The 23,395-nt window shown below is 49.6% G+C and overlaps 1 protein-coding gene across 1 annotated transcript in view; it reads right to left on the bottom strand.

Annotated features, from left to right (window-relative positions):
- orb2 (cytoplasmic polyadenylation element-binding protein orb2) overlaps positions 1-23,395 on the bottom strand; it is an 82,781-nt gene that overhangs the window by 25,288 nt on the left and 34,098 nt on the right. The window contains exon 3 of the mRNA XM_076526030.1: positions 9,598-9,648. Within this exon, the coding sequence (XP_076382145.1) occupies positions 9,598-9,648 (51 nt within the window). The remainder of the gene's footprint in view (positions 1-9,597; positions 9,649-23,395) is intronic.

The following is a 23,395-nucleotide window of genomic DNA, read 5'->3' as shown; positions in this document are numbered from 1 at the left end:
GGCGGCGGCGGGCGCGCGGCACAGGTTAGGTCAGGGGTGTCCGCGTCGGCGAGATCTCGTTTCTCGCGGTCGGGAGGACACAGGCTGACGGAATTTCGGGGGGGGGGGGGGATTTTCGTTCGGCCGGATTTCTCGGGCACACGGTCTGCCGCGCGATTTCGTTACGCGCCGAGGGTAAAAATTGCTCGTGCGGAGGGGTTCGGTGCCGTCGGGAGCGACGGCGCGAGGGACGTCCGACGGCGGGGCGCACCCACCAACGTCGTGACGCGAGAAGGGGACCTTACGGAGGCTTAATCGCGATTCGACAGGTTCCACCGACCCCTTCGGACGATATAGCCCTATTGCGCGGCCGGTCGGTCGTAGCGGGAGAGTTCGGTGCACGCGCGCGCGCGATCGCGATTAGGGCAAGGGGTTCCGGATCGGGGAAGGGTGCGACGCGTTCGAACGCGCAACGAGGCGCGGAAAATAATCTGGCCGGATAATCGGGGGCCGCGGCCGAGGGTTTCGCGATTCGTGACACAGGCCTGCTTGCTCGGCTTGGATTTCGGCGAGCCTAACTTCGTGAGTAAGCTAAGTTCGAAATTGCTCTACGATTTCTTTGCGATAGCTCTGACACGATAGGATTAATTGCGGGAACCCTCGTATAGCACTGCAATCCTACAGGGTGTCTTATAATTATGTTAACACGATGGGGCGATTCCTTAGGTCATTCGAAGCAACTTTTTCCTTTGCGAAAATGCGATCCGCCGCTTCGTTTACGAGTTATCAAAGAAAAACACTGATCAACGAGAGATCACGCGCGGCTGAGGTCCCGCCCTCGCGCGGCCACTGCCGCTGCGTCATACGGCCGGCGCGACGCGGCATCGGCCGCGAGGGCGGCGCGCTGGCCGCGCTCGCTCCTCCATTGGTCCATGTTTTCCGTTAATAACTCGCAAACGAAGCCGCGGATCGCATTTTCGCAAAGGGAAAAGTTGCTTGAAATGATCTCAGGAATCCCTCAGCTCTCGCTTGTACAATAAACTGCGCTTTATAAGCATTGTTCATTTGGCCCAAGTTAGCTTTTGAGTTCGACACCCCTGTTCTACGCGCCTAGCTCCTACTACGATTGTCAGCTGCCGGATGATTCGACAAAAAAAAAAGAAAAAAAAAGCAGTCGTTCGATCGGCTCCGCACGGCATCGTTATCGTAGCTCGTTATCGGGACCGGAGCGCGATCGTTATCGCGAAGGGCAGAGCGGAGCGGAGCGCGGTGCGGATCCGGTCAAAGGTCGAAATTTTAGTTTTAGGGGAAATTCGAATCTCCGCGTCTCGACTTAACGAGAGCCCGCGCCGTTCACGATTCTCCACGGCAAAAGCTCGTTCTCGCCTAGACACACACCAGCGAGGAGGAGGACGAGGACGACGACGACGACGCACGCAGCCAGATTTCGTCCCTTTCGGAATTGATCGCGGCTCGGCCAAGGGACACACGGTGTGCGGTGGTTGGTTCGCGTCTCCCCAAGCGGTGTTCTCCCTTCGCCGTCGCTGTCCCCTCGTCGGGTTTCACCGAAAAAAAACGACGGCCAGGGAGAGAGCGAAGCGGCGAGCGAGAGGCGAGAAGGGAACGAACGAACGAAAAAACGAAGTAACGGCAGCGTGCGAGAAAAGGAACGCGGCGGAACAACGAAGTGCGCCAAGAGCACGAAAACGTTTTCGTACGCGGCGCGACGGTGCCGCGGAGTAGCATCCCTCGAAAGCGCGACGACGACGACGACGACGGGGTTGCTCCGCCGCTCAGAGGAGCTGGCACGGATCAATATTACAGGCGCAGAGCTTATCCTTCCTCGAATCCATCCGTTTGAAAGCGAGTCGAGAGGCCCGCGCGCGACATTCGATACCCGAAGAAATTCGCGGCGGAGAGCACCGGTCGCGCGGCAAAAGCCGAGCGTAACATTATCCGGCCGGTGCGCGGCGAGCGGCCGAAGTCGAGCAGGTAGCCGATACGGGTCGTTGACGACCCGGGCAGGCGAGGGTGGTGTCGTTGGCCGATACGATATATATATATTAACGCTATATATACGATATATATTTATATATAACGCTATATATACGATATATATTTATATATACAACGCTATATATACGATATATATTTATATATATAACGCTATATATATACGATATATATTTATATATATAACGCTATATATATACGATATATATTTATATATATAACGCTATATATATACGATATATATTTATATATATAACGCTATATATATACGATATATATTTATATATATAACGCTATATATATATATACGATATATATTTATATATATATATATACGATATATATAGCGTTACGATACAGCCGTCTCCTACATTTAGAGCAGACAATTGACGATTAAACTTCTAAATATACATGAATTATTGCAGAGATATTGAAAATAATTTAATAAATTGATAACTATATTTTGTAGCTACACGGTAATTTCTCCCAGAAATGCCAAATTTCGGGGTGCTGTGAATTTCCCTGTGCTAGTTCTACGCCTATAGAAGGGGACTCGCCGTCCCCGTGCGATCCGTTATTGTTTCGGACACGGTGTACATATCGGTCGACCGGCGAAAGCGAGCCGACACCACCGTTCGATTCCGTGCGGAATCGGATCTCTTGGCCGCGTTCGCAGCGAAATAAGTTACGGTCCGCGTTCGTTCATATACGGCGCGCGCGCGCGCGCGCCTCTCGCGGATACGCGAGCGTATGTATCGCGTGATACCGCGTATCACCGACGGAGGACCCCACCGGTGTTCTCGTGTAAACGCGACGAAACGCGCGAGGAAACGCGCGCGCGGTAGCGAATCGAGGTTAATGCCCCTTTGCAGCCATCGGCTCTCGTCCCGCTCCTCTCCTCTCCTCTCCTCTCCTCTTGCCGCGCCTCCTCGCTTCGCGATTTCCTACTAGCGCCCTGCGCGCGGGTGCAACCGTCGCTGTGTAACCGCGACGGGTGCAACGCGTGCCCGATATAACATTCGCATATTTTTCCGATCGCGACGCGGCCACGAGGAATCACGCAACCCCGTTCGCCCGTTGCCTCTTGGCTCTCTCTCTCTCTCTCGATCATTTTCTCGCTCGCTCGCTCGCTCGCTCTCTCTTCGCAGGGTCGACACCCCCGCGCTCGGCGAGACGATCTATAGGCTCGTTCCAGAGCAAACTACGGTAATTTCTTCGAGAAATATTAGGGTTTTATGTTATCGAAAAGAACACGCCGCAAGATTAGGGCGCGATTAGGGAAAATTGAATCGTGGCGTTTGGCCTTCGAATTGCCTTGGAATCGTGTCACGTGGCCTTCGAATTGCCTTCGAATCGTGGCGAAAGATTAGAAATGAAGAAACATGGAGTCATCGTTTTTATTCTAGCATTACTATGTACAGTCATTATTATGTATTATTAGTACATTAGTCGAGAGCCTTGCGGCTAATTTTTGTGCTTACCGATTGTCAAGAATTATTATAAACGAGGCTCGAGGCTCGAATGATCGCTTAGTACATTACTTTTCGTTATTATTTAGTATACAGTAATGTCTCTATAATTGACGCTCAGATTGTCTCCAAAAGCGGACAATTTTGGAAAGGGAGATGCGAATGTTCGAGCCTCGTGGCTCGTCTTTTATGGTTATCGATCGTCAACGACTGTAAAAACGAGCTGCAAGGCTCTCGAATAATCGTATCTCTTTTCCCCAAATTGTCCACATTTTTCTGCGCAATCTGAGCGTCAATTAGGGAGACATTGCTGTACATGGTAATGCTAGAATAAAAACGATGACTTCATATTTGTTTATTTCTAATCTTTTGATTCGAAGGCAATTCGGAGGCCACGTGACACGATTCCAAGGCAATTCGGAGGCCACGTGACACGATTCCAAGGCAATTCGGAGGCCACGTGACACGATTTGCCGGTCGCGTACAGTATATATTTAAGTAAAGTAGTATTTTATAAGTAATATTTTCATAATTCTTGGCAATCGGCAACTAGGAAAACGATCCGCAAATAATCGTATCTCTTCTCCTCAAATTGTCCATTTTTCTGCACAATCTGAGCGTCAATTAGGGAGACATTGCTGTACATGGTAATGCTAGAATAAAAACGATGACTTCGTATTTGTTTATTTCTAATTTTTTGATTCGAAGGCAATTCGGAGGCCAGGTGGCACGATTCCAAGGCAATTCGGAGGACAAATTCCACGATTCGCCGGTCATGTAAAGTAAATATTTAAGTAAAGCAATATTTCATAAGTAAAGTAACATTTTCATAATTCTTGGCAATCTGCAATTCTGCTCCCAAATTGTCCATTTCATGTTTACAATCCTAAGAAAAATTGTGGACAATTTATCGCACCCAGCACCCCTACCACGCACCCTGCACCTCCGCGGTTTCTCTCACCCGACTCACACACCGAAACAGTCGATTTTCTATCGTCTTCCGGAAACTCCGTGCCGCGTCACGCGCTTGACCGACTCCGCGTCGCCCCTCAGCATCGGCGCAGCAATAAATCACACAGGCGTAGCACCGGCACCGCGAAAATCCCGGCGACCCGAAATACGGCATTTCCGGGAGAATTTAGGGTGTTTCGACTGGCTCCGTGCGAGCACGGAAAATCGGCGCGGCTGTAAGGTTAGAAGACGGCAGGAAAAAGTCGTAGAACGCGATAGGCACGCGACGGACGGCGCGCAGAAGCGCGTCATCTCTTGATCCAATTTGAAGCGTAAAAGGGGAAAAGCCGGTTACGTAGGAAGAAGAGGGTTTATCGTAATAATCAGCCATTGTCGAGGAATATAATGAACGTCGTCTCATGGACGATGCCCGGCCATTCTTCTCTCATGACGTCCTTCCTGCCGCACAGCTCCACCCCCTCCCCACCCCGGAACAGCCCGCTTCGATTAACGCGGACACGTTGACTCCGCCGTCGGCCGATCTCGTTGCAGATAAATTTTCACAAATTTTCATAAATTTTCATGAATTTTCGCCGGGTCCGGCGATCGACGAAAGTCGCGCGAAGCGATCGGCGGCGAGCTTTTAGCGTCCGACGCGTCGGCCGCGGCCGGCGGCGATAATGGCAATCGGTGAAAAGCAAGCAATTAAAACGTAACCCGAGCCGCGCTCGACAGTTTCCGCCAGGTGTTTTCGTTCGCCGTTTTCCTCTCCTTCTCTATTTCGAGTTTCTCGGCCGCCTAGCCGTCGATTTCGCGTCATCCCCCCCTCCCCACCTCTCCACCGCGGTCCCCCAGCCGTCGCCGTCGCCGCAGCCGCCGCGTCGTCGCGCACTTCCGTTTACGAGCGAAACTTGCAAAAATTCGTAATTATGGGCTTATTAACGACTTAGAAAATCCCGCGAATTAACGAGCGCGCGTCTCAAGAGGCGCCGCGCGCGTCTACGACAGCCCTCTCTCTCCTCTCCCTCTCCCCCTTCTGCATTCTCGTCTCGTCGACCTCGACGAGTTGCCACTCCGCCTCTCCGACTTCCGCTTCGCGCCGTCTCGCACGATTCGCGCGCCACTCGCCGCGCGACAAGCGCGCTCTCTCCCCTTTCATCCCCTTTCATCCCCTTCGGCAGCGATCCGCGGGAGCGTTCGGCGCACGATCCGCCGCCCGGGAGAGAAATCGGGCGCGAATTCGCGGCGAGAAATCGCGCGGAGCTCCGCCGTCGAGCGCCGACGGTGGTTTCCGATTCCTCGGAAACGACCTTGGGAAACGCTGCGTCCAGCCAGCGCGCCTCTTTCGAGGCGTTTCGATACCTGGCCGCTTCTATTGCCGCGCGCCGCAAGCGAGATTTCGCGATCCCGATCGCGGCGATACGCTCCGGCACGGTCGGCGCGGCGCGGCGACGCGTCGGACGCAACGGGATCGCGGCGGAACGCTCGCGTGGCGGCGCGTCGGACGCAACGGGATCGCGGCGGAACGCTCGCGGATCGAGACGGGCGGCGGCTCTCGTGGGAATCCACGTCGATGCGACGAATCCGCTGGGGGGAGGGGGCGGCCGGAGGGCAGCTCCGCGGAGCGCGCTCGGCGGCGCGCCGCGCACTCCTGACCTTTCGAAAGCGTTGGATTGCGCAACGAGGATTGCGGGCCAAGCCGCGCGGACTTTCGACGCGGTTGCGTCTCGAAGCGGGCGAGACGGATCGCGAGACGAAGGCGCGGGTGGGAATAATGTCGAGGCGGGGAAAATCGATTTTGGGGGAAATTTTTCGTTTTGTCGGTGGTTCTTGGGGCGAGACGAGAGTCGAGATTCGAGACGCGATAAGAATCGAGAGGGAAATCGAGACGAGAATCGAGACGCGACAAGAATCGAGACGAGACGAGAATCGAGACGCGATAAGAATCGAGACGAGAATTGAGACAAGAAACGAGACGAGAGTCGAGACTCGAGACGCGACAAAAATCGAGACTCGAGATGAGAATTGAGTCAAGAATCGAGACGAGATGAGAATTGAGTCAAGAATCGAGGCGAGATGAGAATTGAGTCAAGAATCGAGACGAGATGAGAATCGAGACGAGATGAGAATTGAGTCAAGAATCGAGACGAGATGAGAATCGAGACGAGAGTCGAGACGCGACAAAAATCGAGACTCGAGATGAGAATTGAGTCAAGAATCGAGACGAGATGAGAATCGAGTCAAGAATCGAGACGAGTTGAGAATCGAGACGAGAGTCGAGACGCGACAAGAATCGAGACGCGTCAAGAATCGAGACTCGAGACGACTCAAATCGAGACTAAATGCAATTTCGCCCCTCTCTAAAGCCGATCTCGGAGAACAGGTCCACCCAATCCCTTCTTCCTCCATCCTTCCCATTCGTCTCGTTTCTCCCCGATTTCCTCGGCGGCTGCGACGCGACGCCGAACGCGAGCCATGCACCGCGCGGCGTATTTTCAATATTGCGCTAGGAACGCGCGGCTGACTCGACTCGGCACGGTGTACCGTTACCGCCTAGGTGTACATTATCGATCCGAGCCGATCTAATTACGAGAACAGTGCGCTCTGTACGTAGCCCGTAGCAGCCCGTCGGCTATACATATAGGCAACACGCCGAGGCTAACGGGAGGAATGAGAAAACCGACGACAATGGAGAACGCATCCATGAACACGCGCGATTACTATAATCGATTCTGGGTCACGCTCTGCTCAGCCATTGGTCGGTGGTCGCGCGCAAACGAACATCGCCAGTCGGTTTATTTATCGGTATTTATACCTCTTCGTCGTCGTCGTTTATTCATTTATTTATTTATTTATTTAGTCTTCTACGGTGGTAACTCAATAATAATGTACGCCGGCGATTCCAATTATCCGGCACCCGGTTATCCGGATTAAACGGCATATTTGCTACGGAGTATTGCTCTCGGTAAATGTTACGGAATGAGGATGCGCGATGAATAAATGTATAATAACATTTGCGGAGCACAATAAACGCTATAACATTATGGAAATAATGTTAATAATGCTCCTCGAAATGAATTAGTTTAAATAATAGGTCGAGCATTATGACGGACTCGAATTGCGCGTGCTTGTAGATGTATATTGCTAAATATATCTACAAGCACTTGCAATTAATATATATATATATATATTAATATAATTATAATTAATTTAATAATAATAATATTATTATATTAATAATATAATATTGTATTATAATAATACAATATAAGATATATAATATACCATATATATATTATAATATATATATATGCTATGATATATAATACAATATTATATTATTAATATAATATTATTATTATTATATATATAATATAGTATTATTATATCATTATTATAATATTAATTATAACTATATTAATATAATATATACGCTCTCGGATCATCGAGAATTTCGAGAGACACTGTCCCCGCAGGTGAAACCAACGAAGGTGACAAAAGCCAACGAATTCCAGCGCCGCGAGTCTCTCCGACCGATCGACGGTGCCGGTGCAGAATCGACGAGCCTCGAGGACTGCAACGACACTCTGGAAACGGAGAAGTTCGCGTAAACTTTGCCAAGGATGCTAGAAATCTGGGACAAGGAAAACCTTGTGCCTTGGCTCCGATACGTTTCAGTGTCCGCTCGAAATTCGCGAGAGCCTATGAACGTCCGAATGGAAACGACGACGACGACGGATGCTGTTGCAACGTCCGCACAACTCGGCCGTCCTCTGTTCCTTGGCTTTTGCCTTTGGCACTCGATTGGTCGGCGGGTCGACGCATTTATTGTTACGATAGCGGTCGGTGGCGGTCCACGAGCGATCTGCATTCGTTGAATATGCAGCGGCAGCCTTGAACTTGGAACCGCTCGGCGCGTAAACGATTGCGGCACGTTTTTATAGTTGTCGATTGTCGGTATAGAATAGTGTAATATAGTGTAGTATATGGAATAATAATATTATAAAGGGTATCCCAAAATTATGGTACTTCCGGGAAATGAGAGATTCCTGAAGTCATTTCAAGCAACTTTTTCCTTAGCGAAAACGCGATCCGAGGCTTCGTTTACGAGTTATCAACGAAAAACAGTGACCAATGAGAGAGATCACGCGCGGCTGAGGCACCGCCCTCGCGGCCACCGCCGCCGCGTCATACGGCTAACGCGACGCGGGCGGAGCGCACCCGCTCTCGCGAGGGCGGGACCTCAGCCTCGCGTGATCTCACATTGGTCACTGTTTTTCGTTAATAACTCGCAAACAAAGCCACGGATCGCATTTTCGCTAAGGAAAAAGTTGCTTCAAATGACCTCGGGAATCTCTCATTACGCAGAAGTATTATGATTTTGGGACACACCGTGTATAATATAATAAATTATTATGAGATATTACATAATACGATAAATTAATATGATATTGTATTATATAACATATTAACTTGATATTATATAATACTATAAATTAATATAAGATATTATATGATGCAATAAATTAGTATAATATTATATAGTGCAATAAATTAATATAATATTATATAATGCAATAAATTAGTATAATATTATACAATATTAATATAAAATATATAATCAGGGAGAAATAACTATAGTCGCCGGTAGTCCCGCGATTTGCGTTGCCAAACGGTCGGCGACCGTGAACGGAATCGACGCGCATCGTTAGCGAGGACACGCTAGCTCGTTCGCGCCGGCTATGGGGCTGCGAGCTACGGGGCTATGGGACTTACGGACCGCGAGAGCTAGAAACGCGTAACATTCCGCGCAAGACTTCCAACGGCTCGTCCACGCGTTTCGCAAACCGACGACGCTTCTTTGGATCCGTGCCCGTTCCAGCGATTGGCCAACCGGTGAATTGCGGAAGGTTTTAAACGCGTATTCGATCGCGATGCTTTGCATGAAATTAGCCTCCGATGGAAAGTTCTTCTTCTGCCGGCGAGCCCGAGATCCGACCGAACGGGGAAACATTGAATGGGCCCGGCGGAACGGGCCCCGGCGTTCCCGGGCCGATCGGCGGCACACGATTCGGGAAACGGGGCGCACCCGAACGCGCGCCGGAGGAGCCCCCCTCCCCACTCCCCTCTACCAGCGGGAGGAGAGGCGAAAAAACGGGCCGACGAACAAGCAGGTTTCACTCACCGTGTAGCTGTGCGAGGGACTGCAGCGTGCTGGCATTGCAGTTTATATATCCTGAAACACAAAGCCGAGAACGGTTCGATTAAAAACGTGTTCCGTTTGGCGGTGCCCCGCCGCGAACGGGTGGGGGCGGGAGGCGGTGGGCGGGGCGGGGCGGGGCGGGTCGCGCAGCGTCGCGTCGCGTAATCTCTTCCGTTTCGAAATTTCCTAAACGATCGCCGGCGCGACGGCGCGTGAAAGCGCGCCGGTTGCGTCAATTTCGTTCGGCGCGCGCGCTTGCGGCTGCGAGGCGGCGGCGCCCATGCCGCCGCTACGATTCGTTTCGTTTTCGTTTTTGGGTCGTGTCGCTGTACGATGTAACTGGGTCCCGTCGATAAGTATAGCGTTGCGCCAGCGATCGCGTAATAATCGTTGCACAGTTGAATAATATTTGTGAAAATTGTTTGCATTGTTATTTTCGTTATTGCAGAACAGTCTGCGTTGTTTCTGTTGCAACGTCGCACGGTGGTCGGTTCCCGTACTAAAAGTGGGAAAAAAGATATGACGACTAGAATTATATGTTTAAACCTTACTTTTTTATTTTATATTATTAGTTATAATATAAAAAATATATATATAATTATATAAATATATTTATAATATATATAATTATATATATATTTATATAAATATATATATATATAATTATAATTAAGTATATTCGGGTTTTCGTTGATAAGATAAGAAAATGTCATAAGTACATAGAGATTTAAAAGTACTCTGTCAAAGAATTAGTAGAGAAATACGAGGTAACAATGGACTAATGAAGAATATTAATTTACATAAGTTGGGTGAGAAACAGGAAGATTAGTATCGACAGGGTGTCCCATAATTATGTTAATACGAAGAGGTGATTCCTGAGGTCATTTGAAGCAACTTTCTCCTCAGCGAAAATGTTCTACGAGGCTTCGTTCACGAGTTATTAACGAAAAACGTGGACCAATGCGAGATCGCGTACGGCCGACGCCCCGCCTTCGTGTCCACTGCCGCTGCGTCAGACGGCCGGCGCGACGCGCCACTGGCCGCGAGGGCGGAGCGCCGGCCGCGCTCGCCTCTCATTGGTCACTGTTTTTCGTCGATAACTCGTAAACGAAGCCGCCGATCGCATTTTCGCTGAGGAAAAAGTTGCTTGAAATGATCTAAGGAATCGCCTCCTCGTGTTAACATAATCATGGGACACCCGATACGTATAATTTAGATATGAAAAGACGTTGGTACAGAACAAGAGTATAGAGTATCGTATCGTATGAAATCGAATGGTATCGAATGGTATCGTATGTTGGCACCTAGTGACGCAAATCTAAAGAAACTTGGGATCAAAACGAAAAAAGGCGAACCGCCTAGCCGCGGACGGCTAGCGTGCCGTTCCCGGAGATCACGTTGCACGGTGTCGCAAGTACCTATCGGCTCGAAAGCCCGTTGTCGGATATGTGGGTCAAACGTGGTTTCACGGTTTCGAAAAAGTCTGTATTTTATCGCGGCGGAATTGAGCCGATCGGCTACGAACACCGGCTGAGAAGTCCGCAAAGGGCATGGACCTTTGTTTCGATCGCTCGACGCGCTGCCGAAAGAAAATTAGCGCGAACAACAATTCGGTGTGTTCACAATTAGCGTGAATAACAATTCGGTGTGTTCACAATTAATGTGAACAACAATTCAGTGTGTTCACAATTAATGTGAACAACAATTCAGTATGTTCACAATTAGTGTGAATAACAATTCGGTGTGTTCACAATTAGCGTGAACAACAATTCGGTGTGTTCACAATTAATGTGAACAACAATTCGGTGTGTTCACAATTAGTGTGAACAACAATTCAGTGTGTTCACAATTAGTGTGAACAACAATTCGGTGTGTTCACAATTAATGTGAACAACAATTCAGTATGTTCACAATTAGTGTGAACAACAATTCAGTATGTTCACAATTAGTGTGAACAACAATTCGGTGTGTTCACAATTAGCGTGAATAACAATTCGGTGACTTCACAATTAGTGTGAACAACAATTTTTCAACAGAAATCGAACAAAATCAAATTGTTCCTTCTAATAATTTTGACGAGTTGAAAATAACACGAGAACATTACTAAATTCATCTTGTGCCATCACAGTTTCATATTCCAGCCGCTCGTTTTTCCCACGAATGCATCAAATCCGCAGTCTAATTACGACGACCAACGTGAATCATAATCAAGCAATCGTGATTAATGAACAACTGAAGTAATCCGAGCAGATGTAATCGTTGGTCATGATTAACGTAGTACAATCATTAATCATGCCTTGATCTCTTTTTTTTTCTTTAATAAGCATTAACCGTTTAAGCGTTGAAACGACTGTTCATTCTAATCATTTTAATTATGATAAATCCTAGTTCTCCATTTCATAGAGAAACTGAGACTAAAGACCATGACCTACCTTTCAATAACGAACAAATAAGATTCTACCTTTCAACAATTATAAATTTATCAATACTTATTAATTATTTGATTATCAATTGATCGATTGATTGTTTAATTGCAACTTCTATCTGAAATATTTCTTCGTACAACGAATATTTTATAAGTCTTTTGACGTCTCCCCTCTTGATTTAATTCAGCAACGATTAATTGATTAATATAGTTTTTAATGTAAAGATTAATGTGAATTAAGAGCGATTATCTTATTCTATATAATCTATAGTATTATTTAATATTATAATATATTATATTAACATTTATTATAATATATGCTATTCTTATATATACTATATATACTATACTATACTTATTATAATATAATATAGTATATAATAGTAGTAGTAATATAGTAATATAATATAATATAATAATATAGTAATATATATAATAGTAGTAGTAATATAGTATACTATATTATAATATAATATAGTATATAATATATTATAATATTATATTATATTATACATATATATATATATAATATTATAATATATTATATACTATATTATATTATAATATAGTATACTATATTACTACTACTATTATATATATTACTATATTATTATATTATTATATTATAATATCATATATATATATATATATATGTATAATATAATATAATATTATAATATATTGTAATATCATATATATGCATAATATAACATAATATTATAATATTTAACAATATCAATAACTATTTAATATTACTGTTCCACAATATATCTATCAATTAATCGTTTCCTGCCGGATTCCGTTCTCCAGCACCATCCTTCTCCAATCAAGCAGCGACCGTTCGATCATCCGTCAATGCCAGATGATCGAACGACGATGCCGCGAGCCGAGGAAGACGAGTTCGTCCGTCGTCGAACACCAGTACCAGGCGAGCAAAAGAGCAACGGGGCATCAACGCGTCCGGCCGTCATCTAGCAATAGCACGATACCCCGAATAACGGAATAACGGAACAACGCAGGCTCCGAGAGTTCGTTGCTCCGATTTCCATCCCGACTGCGGCGTCGCGTCGCCGATCGCGTCGCCGGTCGGCGGAAAAACGTGCAAGAAGTCCGTCCGCCGGCATCTCTAGGATTCGTTCGATCCTCGCCGAGGGCGAGCGCGCTACCAAAATATCGCTTTCTCGGGGAAACGCGTCCGTCCGAAAGGAGAAAGCGAGAGTCGCGCGGCGCGGCGTCGATTCGTCGATCGGTCCCCCGCGCGCCGCCGCGAACCGTTGATATTCTCTAAATCGCCGAACGATCATCCCCTCCCTCCTTCCTCCGGAACCGCCGACGCTCCCGCGCATTCGTTCCCGCGCCGAAAACCGCGGTCGCGGTCGCGGGCGTCGCCGCCGATCCTTGACTTCTTGCCAACGGGGACCCGCCCCCCGTCCGCCCGTCCGCGACCGACCGGCGAAACGTCGCCGCGCCGAGAAAGTTCCGAAGCGCTTTCTTTTCGTTCCTGTCCGAGGCGCGACGTTTCGCGATTTACTTTCCGCGGGTGTGCGTTGGCCACGGTCGCGAAGCGCACCGAAACGTTCACCTTTTTTTCTCGACTCCATGCGAATTCGATGTTCGCTCGGGACGCGTCGGTGTTCGACGCACGCGTCCAGCGATATCCGAGCGTCCTCGACGCGTCCGCGAATCGAAGTCGCGAGAGGAAGAAGTCGCGTCCTTTTTTCAAGAGGAACAGACCGCGAGGCAAACCGGACTACTGTCTCGCGACTCGAACGGCGGTTCTCGCAAACGTTAACCTCTTGCCGTATTTTGACGAGTCCGACTCGTTATGAACATTTCTGATAATAACTTATCGAGTGTAGATGTTATTCCGGCCTTTGAAATTGGAATGAAATTCGAATCTCTTGTCGTCGATATTTGAGCATTCGAGTAAATTTAGGCACACGATAAGCATCAATTTTCTGTCGCTTCTAAGAAATTATTGCAATCGAAAAATGTCTAATTTACAGTAACTGCGAAGAAGACGGTATGTCAAGGGGTTAATCGCGAACAAGACGACGACGGATAGAGACGCACTCTCAGAGGGGGGCCGAGAGATGGCAACAGGTGTTTTCACCGTCCCGTCTCGTTTCGCCCAGCGTACACACGGTGGTTCGAGCATGTCGTTTCGTCGATTCGCGGTTCGACGAACCTTCGATTAACCCTTTGCCCCTGCGATTTAAGTTTCGCGCACGCGTGCCGCAAACAATAACAAGATCGGAGTCGATAACAATCGACGCATCGTGGCTTTCATTTCTGGCCAGATGTTTCGACCACGTCTCGCGGACGTGACGACCGTTTCTGGCTCGATTTTTTTACTACGTCTCTTAGACGTGATGACCGTTTCTGGCTCGATTTTTTTACTGCGTCTCTTAGACGCGAGAATTATTTTTGGCTCGACTTTTTTTACCACGTCTCTCGGACGTGATAACTATTTTTGGCTCCATCTTTTGACCACGTCTCTCGGACGTGATCATTATTTCTGGATCGATTTTTTTATCACGTTCGAGAGACGTGATAACCATTTCTGACTCGATCTTTCGACCACGTCTCTCAGACGTTATAACGATTTTTTACTCGATCTTTTGGCAACGTCCCTCAGACGTTATAACCATTATGTGACCACGTCTCTCAGACGTGATAATCATTTCTGACTCGATCTTTTGACCACGTCCCTCAGACGTTATAACCATTTTTTACTCAATCTTTCGGCAACGTCTCTCGGACGTTATAACCATTTCTAGTCCGATTATGTGACCACGTCTATCAGATGTGATAATCATTTCTAACACAATCTTTTAACCATGTCTCTCAGTCGTGATAATCATTTCTGACTCGATCTTATGACCACGTCTCTCAGACGTTATAACGATGTTTTACTCGATCTTTTGGTAACGTCCCTCAAACGTTATAACCATTATGTGACCTCGTCTCTCAGACGTGATAATCATTTCTGACTCGACCTTTCGACCACGTCTCTCAGACGTTATAACGATTTTTTACTCGATCTTTTGGCAACGTCTCTCATACGTTATAACCATTTCTATCCCGGCTATCTAACCACGTCTCTCATACGTGATAACCATTTCTATCCCGATTATCTAACCACGTCTCTCACACGTGATAACCATTTCTATCCCGATTATCTAACCACGTCCCACAGACGCGATTATAGGACGCGATTAACCGAAAAATCACCGCATAAGCCAGAAGATCAGGCGAACGATTCCCTTCGATTCCGTTTCAGCGACAGGGTATCTGCGAGAACCGACTTGTCCGAGAGTGAAACGACGCGGGACGACGACGTGGTCTATTTCGCGCGGCGCCGAGCAGCAGCAGCAGCGTTTTCGGGCCATCACCTTTCGACTTTCTTCCCCGACTTTTCGTTCCGCCAGGACAAACTTTCCTTCGGCCGGGAACAAACTCGAGCCCCCGTCCGATTCGAGAGAGCCAGTCCTCTAAAAAGCATTAGGCCGCGCCGCGAAGCCAGCAGCGCCGAGCGTCGTCCGTTGCGAACGCGCCTATTTACTGTTCGCCGGTTTCTGTTTGCCAGTATAGTAGTTGCCAGTTGTTTGCTGTTCGCGCGGCTTTCCCTTAACGAGCCGTTACGGTAATCGGCTCCGATCGGGTCCGCGAATCCGCCGGCTCGCGAACACGCGCGCGCGCTCGGTTTCGAGAGCCGGGCGCAACCGGCGAACCGGACCGCGCCGGACGCGATAGATGGGACCGAGAAGAGAGGCCCGGGTCGGAACAGGATCGGACCGGACCGGACCGGACCGGACGCTCCTCTCGTATACCGAGTTGTATAATCGCGACGGATCGAACGGAACGTCGAGCGAAGGTCGACCGCATCGCGTCCGCTCGCTCGCTCTCGCGCTCGCGCGAGTTGCATACTGCTTCTGCCGGCCGCGCACTTACGATCGCGTCCGCGCTCGCGCTCGCGCCCGCCAATCGCGGTTGCATTTACACTTGGACGCGAACGTCTAGCAACCTTGTCATAGTTGCATCGAATCGCCGCCGTCCGTCGCGGTCGCGTTTCCGTCGAAGGACAAGTCCGCGGGAGGTGACGGGAGAGGGACGGGAACGGGATCGAGCCGCGGATGAGAAACGAGTTTAGTCGCGGTGAAAGCGTTAGATATGATTTTCAATTGGCCCGGACCACGGCGTCGCGAATCGGCGCGGCCTTATTCCGCGCGTCTCTCTCTCTCTCTCTCTCTTTCGTAAGCTGAAGTCTCTCTCTCTCTCTCTCTTTCTCTTGTAAGCTGAATTCTCTCTCTCTCCCTCTCTCTTTCTCTTGTAAGCTGTATTCTCTCTCTCTCTCTTTCTCTCTCGTAAGCTTAAGTCTCTCTCTCTCTCTCTCTCGCTCGAGCTGATATCTTGTTAATTTCTCTCTCTCTCTCTCTCTCTCAAGCTGATATCTTGTTAATTTCTCTCTCTCTCTCTCTCTCTCTCAAGCTGATATCTTGTTAATTTCTCTCTCTCTCTCTCTCTCGAGCTGATATCTTCTTAATTTCTCTCTCTCTCTCTCTCTCGAGCTGATATCTTCTTAATTTCTCTCTCTCTCTCTCTCTCTCCCCCTCTCTCTCGAACTAATATCTTGTTCATTTCTCTCTCACTCTGTCTCTCTCTCTCTCGAACTAATATCTTGTTCATTTCTCTCTCTCTCTCTCTCTCTCTCTCTCTCTCTCTTTCGAGCTGATATCTTGTGCATTTCTCTCTCATAAGCTGAATTCTCTCTCTCTCTCTCTCTCTCTCTCTCTCTCTCTCTCTCTCTCTCCCCGACGAGCCCCGGAACAAAAGCGATCGGATGCCACCCGATCGACGTATTTCCTTTTTTTTCCTTCCATCGAGCGCTCTCCCGAACCGTTGAATTCCGACTCGAGCGTTTTGCAACGGACGCGTTGCGACACGCGTCACGCGTCCCGCTTCGCTCCTTCCCCGGCGCTGCTCCGCGCGCAGCTCCGAACCGCCCAAGACACCCGGTACACTCCGTCACGGGCCGGCGTATTCAATTAGGTTCGCATCGGTGACATAACCCAGCCAATGATACGGATGTGCATATTAACCCATTTAGCTCCGTTACGCGCGGACAATGCGCGCGATACGCGTCCCGGCCGTCTCGCGGTGCGCCCGACGATCGCTCGCGCGCGCGATCGCGCTCCTTGGAACAGGACCGCCGAAAATTCCGCGGCGAGCGAGCGAGCGTCGGTTCGCGGCCGGCGAGAATGGCGGCGCGGTTCTGGAAACAAAGAAAGCGGGTTCACGGCCCAGATCCGCCTCGGCTCGTCGGATCAGCGACTCGTCCGCTCCGATTATTTCGAACGCGACTCTCCGCGCGGACGCGACCGGGGCGTGCGCCCCGCGCGCGTCCGTTCGCGCGGCGCCCGGCCGCGGGGAAAACGAGCGTGCCGCGGAAAATAGAGGAGAAGAAGCAGAAGAAAGTCGGGCCTGGACGCCGCGCGCCGGCCCGAAAGAAAACATCGATCGCGACGCGGTCGCGCTAGAACATTCTCGGTTAAGAATAGAGTACGACCGCCGCGGCCCGGAGTGCGCGAGCGCTCGCGCGGCGCTGAATAGGCGAGCGCGAGGACGCGCGCGGAAACTCGGAACATGGGGGAACGGAAGGGACGAGGCGGAGAGACGGAGAGACGGAGGGGAGGAGAGGCGAAGAATTGGAGAAATGAAGAGGCGGAGGAACGAAGGAACGGAGAAACGGAGAATCGGGAAGCGGAGAAACGGAGAATTGGAGAAACAGAAAAGTGGAGAAGTGGGGAATTTGAGAAATGGAGAAACGGAGAATTGGAGAAACAGAAAAGTGGAGAAATGGGGAATTTGAGAAATGGAGAAACGGAGAATTGGAGAAACAGAAAAGTGGAGAAATGGGGAATTTGAGAAATGGAGAAACGGAGAATTGGAGAAACAGAAAAGTGGAGAAATGGGGAATTTGAGAAATGGAGAAACGGAGAATTGGAGAAACAGAAAAGTGGAGAAATGGGGAATTGGAGAAATGGAGAAACGGAGAATTGGAGAAATAAAGAGGCGGAGGAACGAAGAAACGGGAAGCGGAGAAACGGAGAAAGAGAGACGGAGAATTCAGGAAACAGGAAAGTTTGGATAAATTGAGAAAGTTTGGAGAAATGGAGAAACGGAGAATTGGAGACACGGAGAATTGGAGAGGCAGAGAAACGGAACAGTGGAGAAGCGGAGAAATAGAGAAATGGAAGAACGGAGAAACAGAGGAACGGAGAACTGGAGAAACGAAAAAGCGAAGAAACGGGGAAACAGAGAAACGGCGAAACGGAGAAGCGCAGAAAGGAAAAGAGTAACAGAGAAGGAGAGAAACAGAAAGAGGGAGAGAGAGAGAGAGAGAGAAACGGAGAAACAGAAAAGCGGAGAAATAGAGAAACGAAGAAGCGGAGAAATGGAGAAACGGAGAAACAGAGAAATGGAGAAATGGAGAAGCAGAGAAATGGAGAAGCAGAGAAATAGAGAAACGGAGGAGCGGAGAAACGGAGAATTGGAGAAGCAGAGAAAGAGAGAAACGGAAAAGCGAAGAAACAGAGAAATGGAAAAGCGAAGAAACGGAGAAATGAAGAAGCGGAGAGAGAGAGAGAGAGAGAGAGAGAGAGAGAGAGAGAAAGAGTGAGAGAGAGAGACACGGAAAAACAGAGAAACGAAGAAGCGCAAAAAGGGAGAAAGAGAGGAACAGAGAAACGGAGAAACGGAGAAGCGAAGAACCTGTGAAACGAAGAAGCGGAGAAAGAAGAGGTCGAAATCGTCGGAATAAGTTCAAGAGTAAAGCCACAGCGCGGCGGAACGCGTTCCTTTGAAATATTTTTAGCGGCCTCGCGAACGACCGGGCCGATCGATTCGAGGAGCGGCCGCGATGAATATGGGTCGCGTTAAAATTACGCGAGTCTCGCGCGCGCATTAGGATGATGGCCGTTCCTCGAACCGCTCGAGGAACTCGAAGGATCAACGACCGATCGAGTTTTCGTTACGGTTCGAGGACGGCGGGCGGAATTCGCGACGATTCTTTCGTCGAGGACGGAGGACGCGAGCGAGAGAGACCGAGAGAGACCGAGAGAGACCGAGAGAGAGAGAGAGAGAGAGACCGAGAGAGACCGAGAGAGAGAGAGAGAGAGAGAGAGAGAGGCGAGAGAGACAGTTTCGGCGGAGCGAACTCGAGGTTTCCTAGAGGGAAACTGTTGCGAGCTCGCTATCGCGGTTGGAACGCCAACGATCTCTGCGCGCCCGGTTTCGTTTCTATTCCCGTCCTTGCTAGGCGAGAAACGCGAGCCGCTAGGATACGCGGCCGCTAACCGAGCAAGAGAGCGTGCAACACGCTCTCGGTGGGACACGAGCGCGCGGTTTAGAACGGTTTCAGACGGTAATAATCGGTCGGCCGTCGAGCCTCGTTCCGTCGAAGACGTTGGAAACGTCGACGAAACGCGGAACATCGCGTCGAAAAATGTTTCGCAGGGCCGGCCAATATCGCGTTTCCCGCGGGCTCCCGTCGTCGCGTCTGTCCGAAACTCGGTCGACCGGAAATATCGTACGAGCACGCGCATCTAACCGTTAGCGAGCGTAGAATCGTACAACAATGGGCTTCCCACGTTTTGTGCGCGTTAAACGTCGGATAAGAGAAGGCGACGCGCAGAAGGAAACCGGGGGTGGAGAGAACGCGTTTTCCAGACGGTTCGGTTCGATACGGAATTAACGCTTTGCGATACGAACACGTCTGGGAGACGTGGTCGGGTAATTGGGCGAGAGATGATCGTCGCGTCTAAGAGACGTGGTCGAAAGATCGGGTCAGAAATGATCATCGCGTCTGAGAGACGTGGTAAAAAATTAGGACAGAAATGGTTGTCACGTCTAAGAGACGCGGTCCGATAATTGGACCAGAAATGATTATCACGTCTGAGAGACATGGTCGACGAATCGAGCCAGAAATGATCATAACGTCTGGGAGACGTGGTCGAAAGATCGGGCAGAAATGATTATCACGTCTAAGAGACGTGGTCGAAAGATCGGGTTAGAAATGATCATCGCGTCTGAGAGACGTGGTAAAAAATTAGGCCAGAAATGATCGTCACGTCTGGGAGACGTGGACGAAAGATCGGGCAGAAGTGGTTATTACGTCTGAGAGACATGGCTAAAAAATCGAGCCAGAAATGGTCATCACGTCTGAGAGACGTGGTCGAAAGATCGGGCAGAAATGATTATCACGTCTGAGAGACGTGGTCGAAAAATCGGGCCAGAAATGAGAGCCGTGGTGCGTCAGTTGGACCAAATATATATATATATATTACATAATATAACTTAGTTAGGCTTGTGTTAGACTAGGGGATACATGTTTCGTTATTTGTTTGTCCTTCATTGTTTAATTGTTTTATTAGTAGCTAAAAGAGACGTCGTATGAATTAACATAGCGATGATCGATTTTGTTGTTGTCTGTCACACACGTTCCAAAAACTTAAAAATCATAGGGCAAAGGATTAACATGGAGGCGGTGTTCTTTTTTCTGTCTTTCTCTCTCTCTCTCTCTCTCTCTGAAATTTGAATTCCAATAGGCCGTGGCGTCGCCGAGCGGTTCGACCGCGAGATCGCTGCGAGGCGATCGTTATCCGGCACGGCTCGACTCGACTCGGATTGCCTCGGCCGAAAAGCCGTACAGGCGAGAGCGATGCGGGCGATTCGGAGAGCCGGGCTAAATTTAAATGGCCCCGCCGTACTTGCGACGTATCGTTAACGAAATGCACTGGCAGTGGTCCCGGATCGTCACCGAGCCTCTCTCGAACGGCGTCGCCGCCGCCGCCGCCTTGATCGTCGTTTTGGCGAATCGCGCTGGCGAACCTCGAATGGGATCGGTGAACCAATACCAATAACGCGCGCGCGCGCGCCTCGAGAAGGGAAGTGTTCGTCTAGACGAGCGCGGCGCGCTCCTATACGCCGCGACAATATGCTTGTCCCAGCGAAAACGTTTGGTATCGCGGAAGCGTGTATTCACGGGTGCACCGAGGCGGCGCGGCGAGCAAAAGGGTAGAGAGACGTACGCAGAGACGCGCGCGGAACGGTGCAGCAATTTTCTAGGGTTCCGCCGCCGGTCGCTCGTTGTGCCCGCGACGCGTCTCCCGTGTCTCTGGCGCGTCGCGTCAATCGCGAGAGCCTTCCGGATATACGTACACGGGGCTCGTCTGAATACTTTTCGTTCTTCTTCTTCTTCTTCATCCCGTTCCCCGTGAATGGAGTTATCGCACTCGAGGCGGACCTCCTCGTTCCACCGTCTCTGCTTTCGCCTGGATGGATACGCGCGAAGAGAAAGAAATACGCACGAGGAGGAGGCGACGAGAGGGTCGCACAGAAAGGGGGAATACGGACAACGAGATGCGCGCCATGGGGAAAGTTGACGCGCGCTCGCTCGCTCGCTCTCCCCCTCCCTCTCTCTCGCGCGCGCGCGCCACCCGTCCTACAACGCGGCAAATCGTCCGGATACTGACGTCATTCGACATCCGTAATCGCCGGTTATCGACGTATTGCCTGTCTACTCGTCCGCCCGCTCGCCTCCGTTAATCCGACTGATCCGCCTGACGCGTAGAGGCCGCTGCCGAGCGCGCGACCTACGTTCCCTACGTTACCGGGAACAACGAATCGGGGGAATCGCGCGAGAATCGCGGCGCGTTCGGAAACAACGCGGGGCTCTGGCTCGTTCCGTTCGCCGGCAAGGAATCGAGGGAGACGAGAGAGAGAAGATCGCGCGGCGACGTAACGAAAGTGTTCCGAAGGGAGCTGCGGACGGCGGGGCGAAGGGAGGGAGGCGCGGGGAGGGAGGAGCGGAAGAAGGACGGATCCGGCTCGGCGGAGGGTGGCTCGAACTAAGCGATCGATAGTTGAATGCCCTCTAGTTGACATGCGTAGCCCGTACCTGCTCGCCTACGGCCTACGGGCTGCTGCTCGCCCCTGCCCCTGCCCCCCGCGCCACCGCAAACTCTTTCTTTCTCCCCTGACCAAACCCGACGCGACTCTTGCTTGCGCTATCTTGGCCAACGGTACAACGCATTTCTTTCCTATTTCCACGCGACGCTTCGGCGACGCGCCGCGCGTTGCGCCGCCGTCAGATCGCGAAGCGCGCGCGCGCGCAAGCTCGCACGATGGTATTTCTTTTTTTTTACTATCGTACAGTGCACACGCTGCAGCAGAAAAATTGTGGGATAGCGCGGAGAACGCCGTCGACTTTGATATCGACGAGATTCTGGCTACGCGCGGCTGACTCGTCGCTTGGAAATTTCCGTCGCGGCGAGCGAGCGGGTCTTCCTCCTCGGATCTCGTCGGCGTTCAGGCATTTCTCTCTCTCTCTCTCTTGCTCTCTGTTTGTTCCTCTCAGTCGCCCGTTATCTATATATCTGCCCGTATCTGTCAGGTGTATCCGTCCGTTTATAAGCCAAGTTCTATTCCGGTCGAACCCGAGAGAGGCGCGCGCGCGCGCCCGCGCACTCGCGAGAAACGAACTCGCGTTCTAGATAAAACGAGCGACCGGTCCGACGAGGAAATGTCGAAACCCGGTATCGATATCGACCTCGCGATTTATTATCGTTTCGCGGAGAACACCGGACGCGGCCGACGCGCCGACTAATTTTCCCGGATACAGGGCGGGGAGGGGGGGGGGGGGGAGAAAACTGAGCGGGTTCCAGCGGAAGAATCGACGAGATCTCTGATCGCGGGTTCGCGAGTCTGGTCAAGTTTCGCGATTATCCGAATGGTATGCGGATCCGTGGGTCTCGTTTCGTCGCTTCGACGTCGACATTGTTATCGCGACGCATCGAAAGACGACGATACGGGCGCCTCTGGAAAGAGTCGGATTCCAAGTATCGAACGGGCCCGGATCGAGAACATTCGCACCGATACGGAACGCGCGATGATAACTGTCTAAACGTTCGACTTTGCGCTGCGTACGTTATTATTATTTATTTATTTTATTTGTGTATTTATTTGCTTGTTTATTTGTCTACTTATTTATTCATCTACTTATTTGTTCATTCGTTTATTTGTTTGTTTATTCCTTAACACGTTGAACGTGTTAATGTATTTATTTATGTATTTATTTATTCTTTGTCTGTTTGTACGTTTATTTATTCATCTATTTATCTATTTATCTTATCTACTTGTTTGTTTATTTATTACTTACTTTATTATTACTTACTTTATTTATTACTTATTTGTTTATTTTTATATATATATACATATATAAATATTTATCTAAATATCTATATATCTATAAATATCCCAAATTATCTAGCCTTATTTATTGTAAAAGTCGAA

Source organism: Megalopta genalis, chromosome 13 (assembly GCF_051020955.1).
Source record: "Megalopta genalis isolate 19385.01 chromosome 13, iyMegGena1_principal, whole genome shotgun sequence".
Taxonomy (NCBI): domain Eukaryota; kingdom Metazoa; phylum Arthropoda; class Insecta; order Hymenoptera; family Halictidae; genus Megalopta; species Megalopta genalis.
This window is presented reverse-complemented; position numbering and strand designations above follow the sequence as displayed.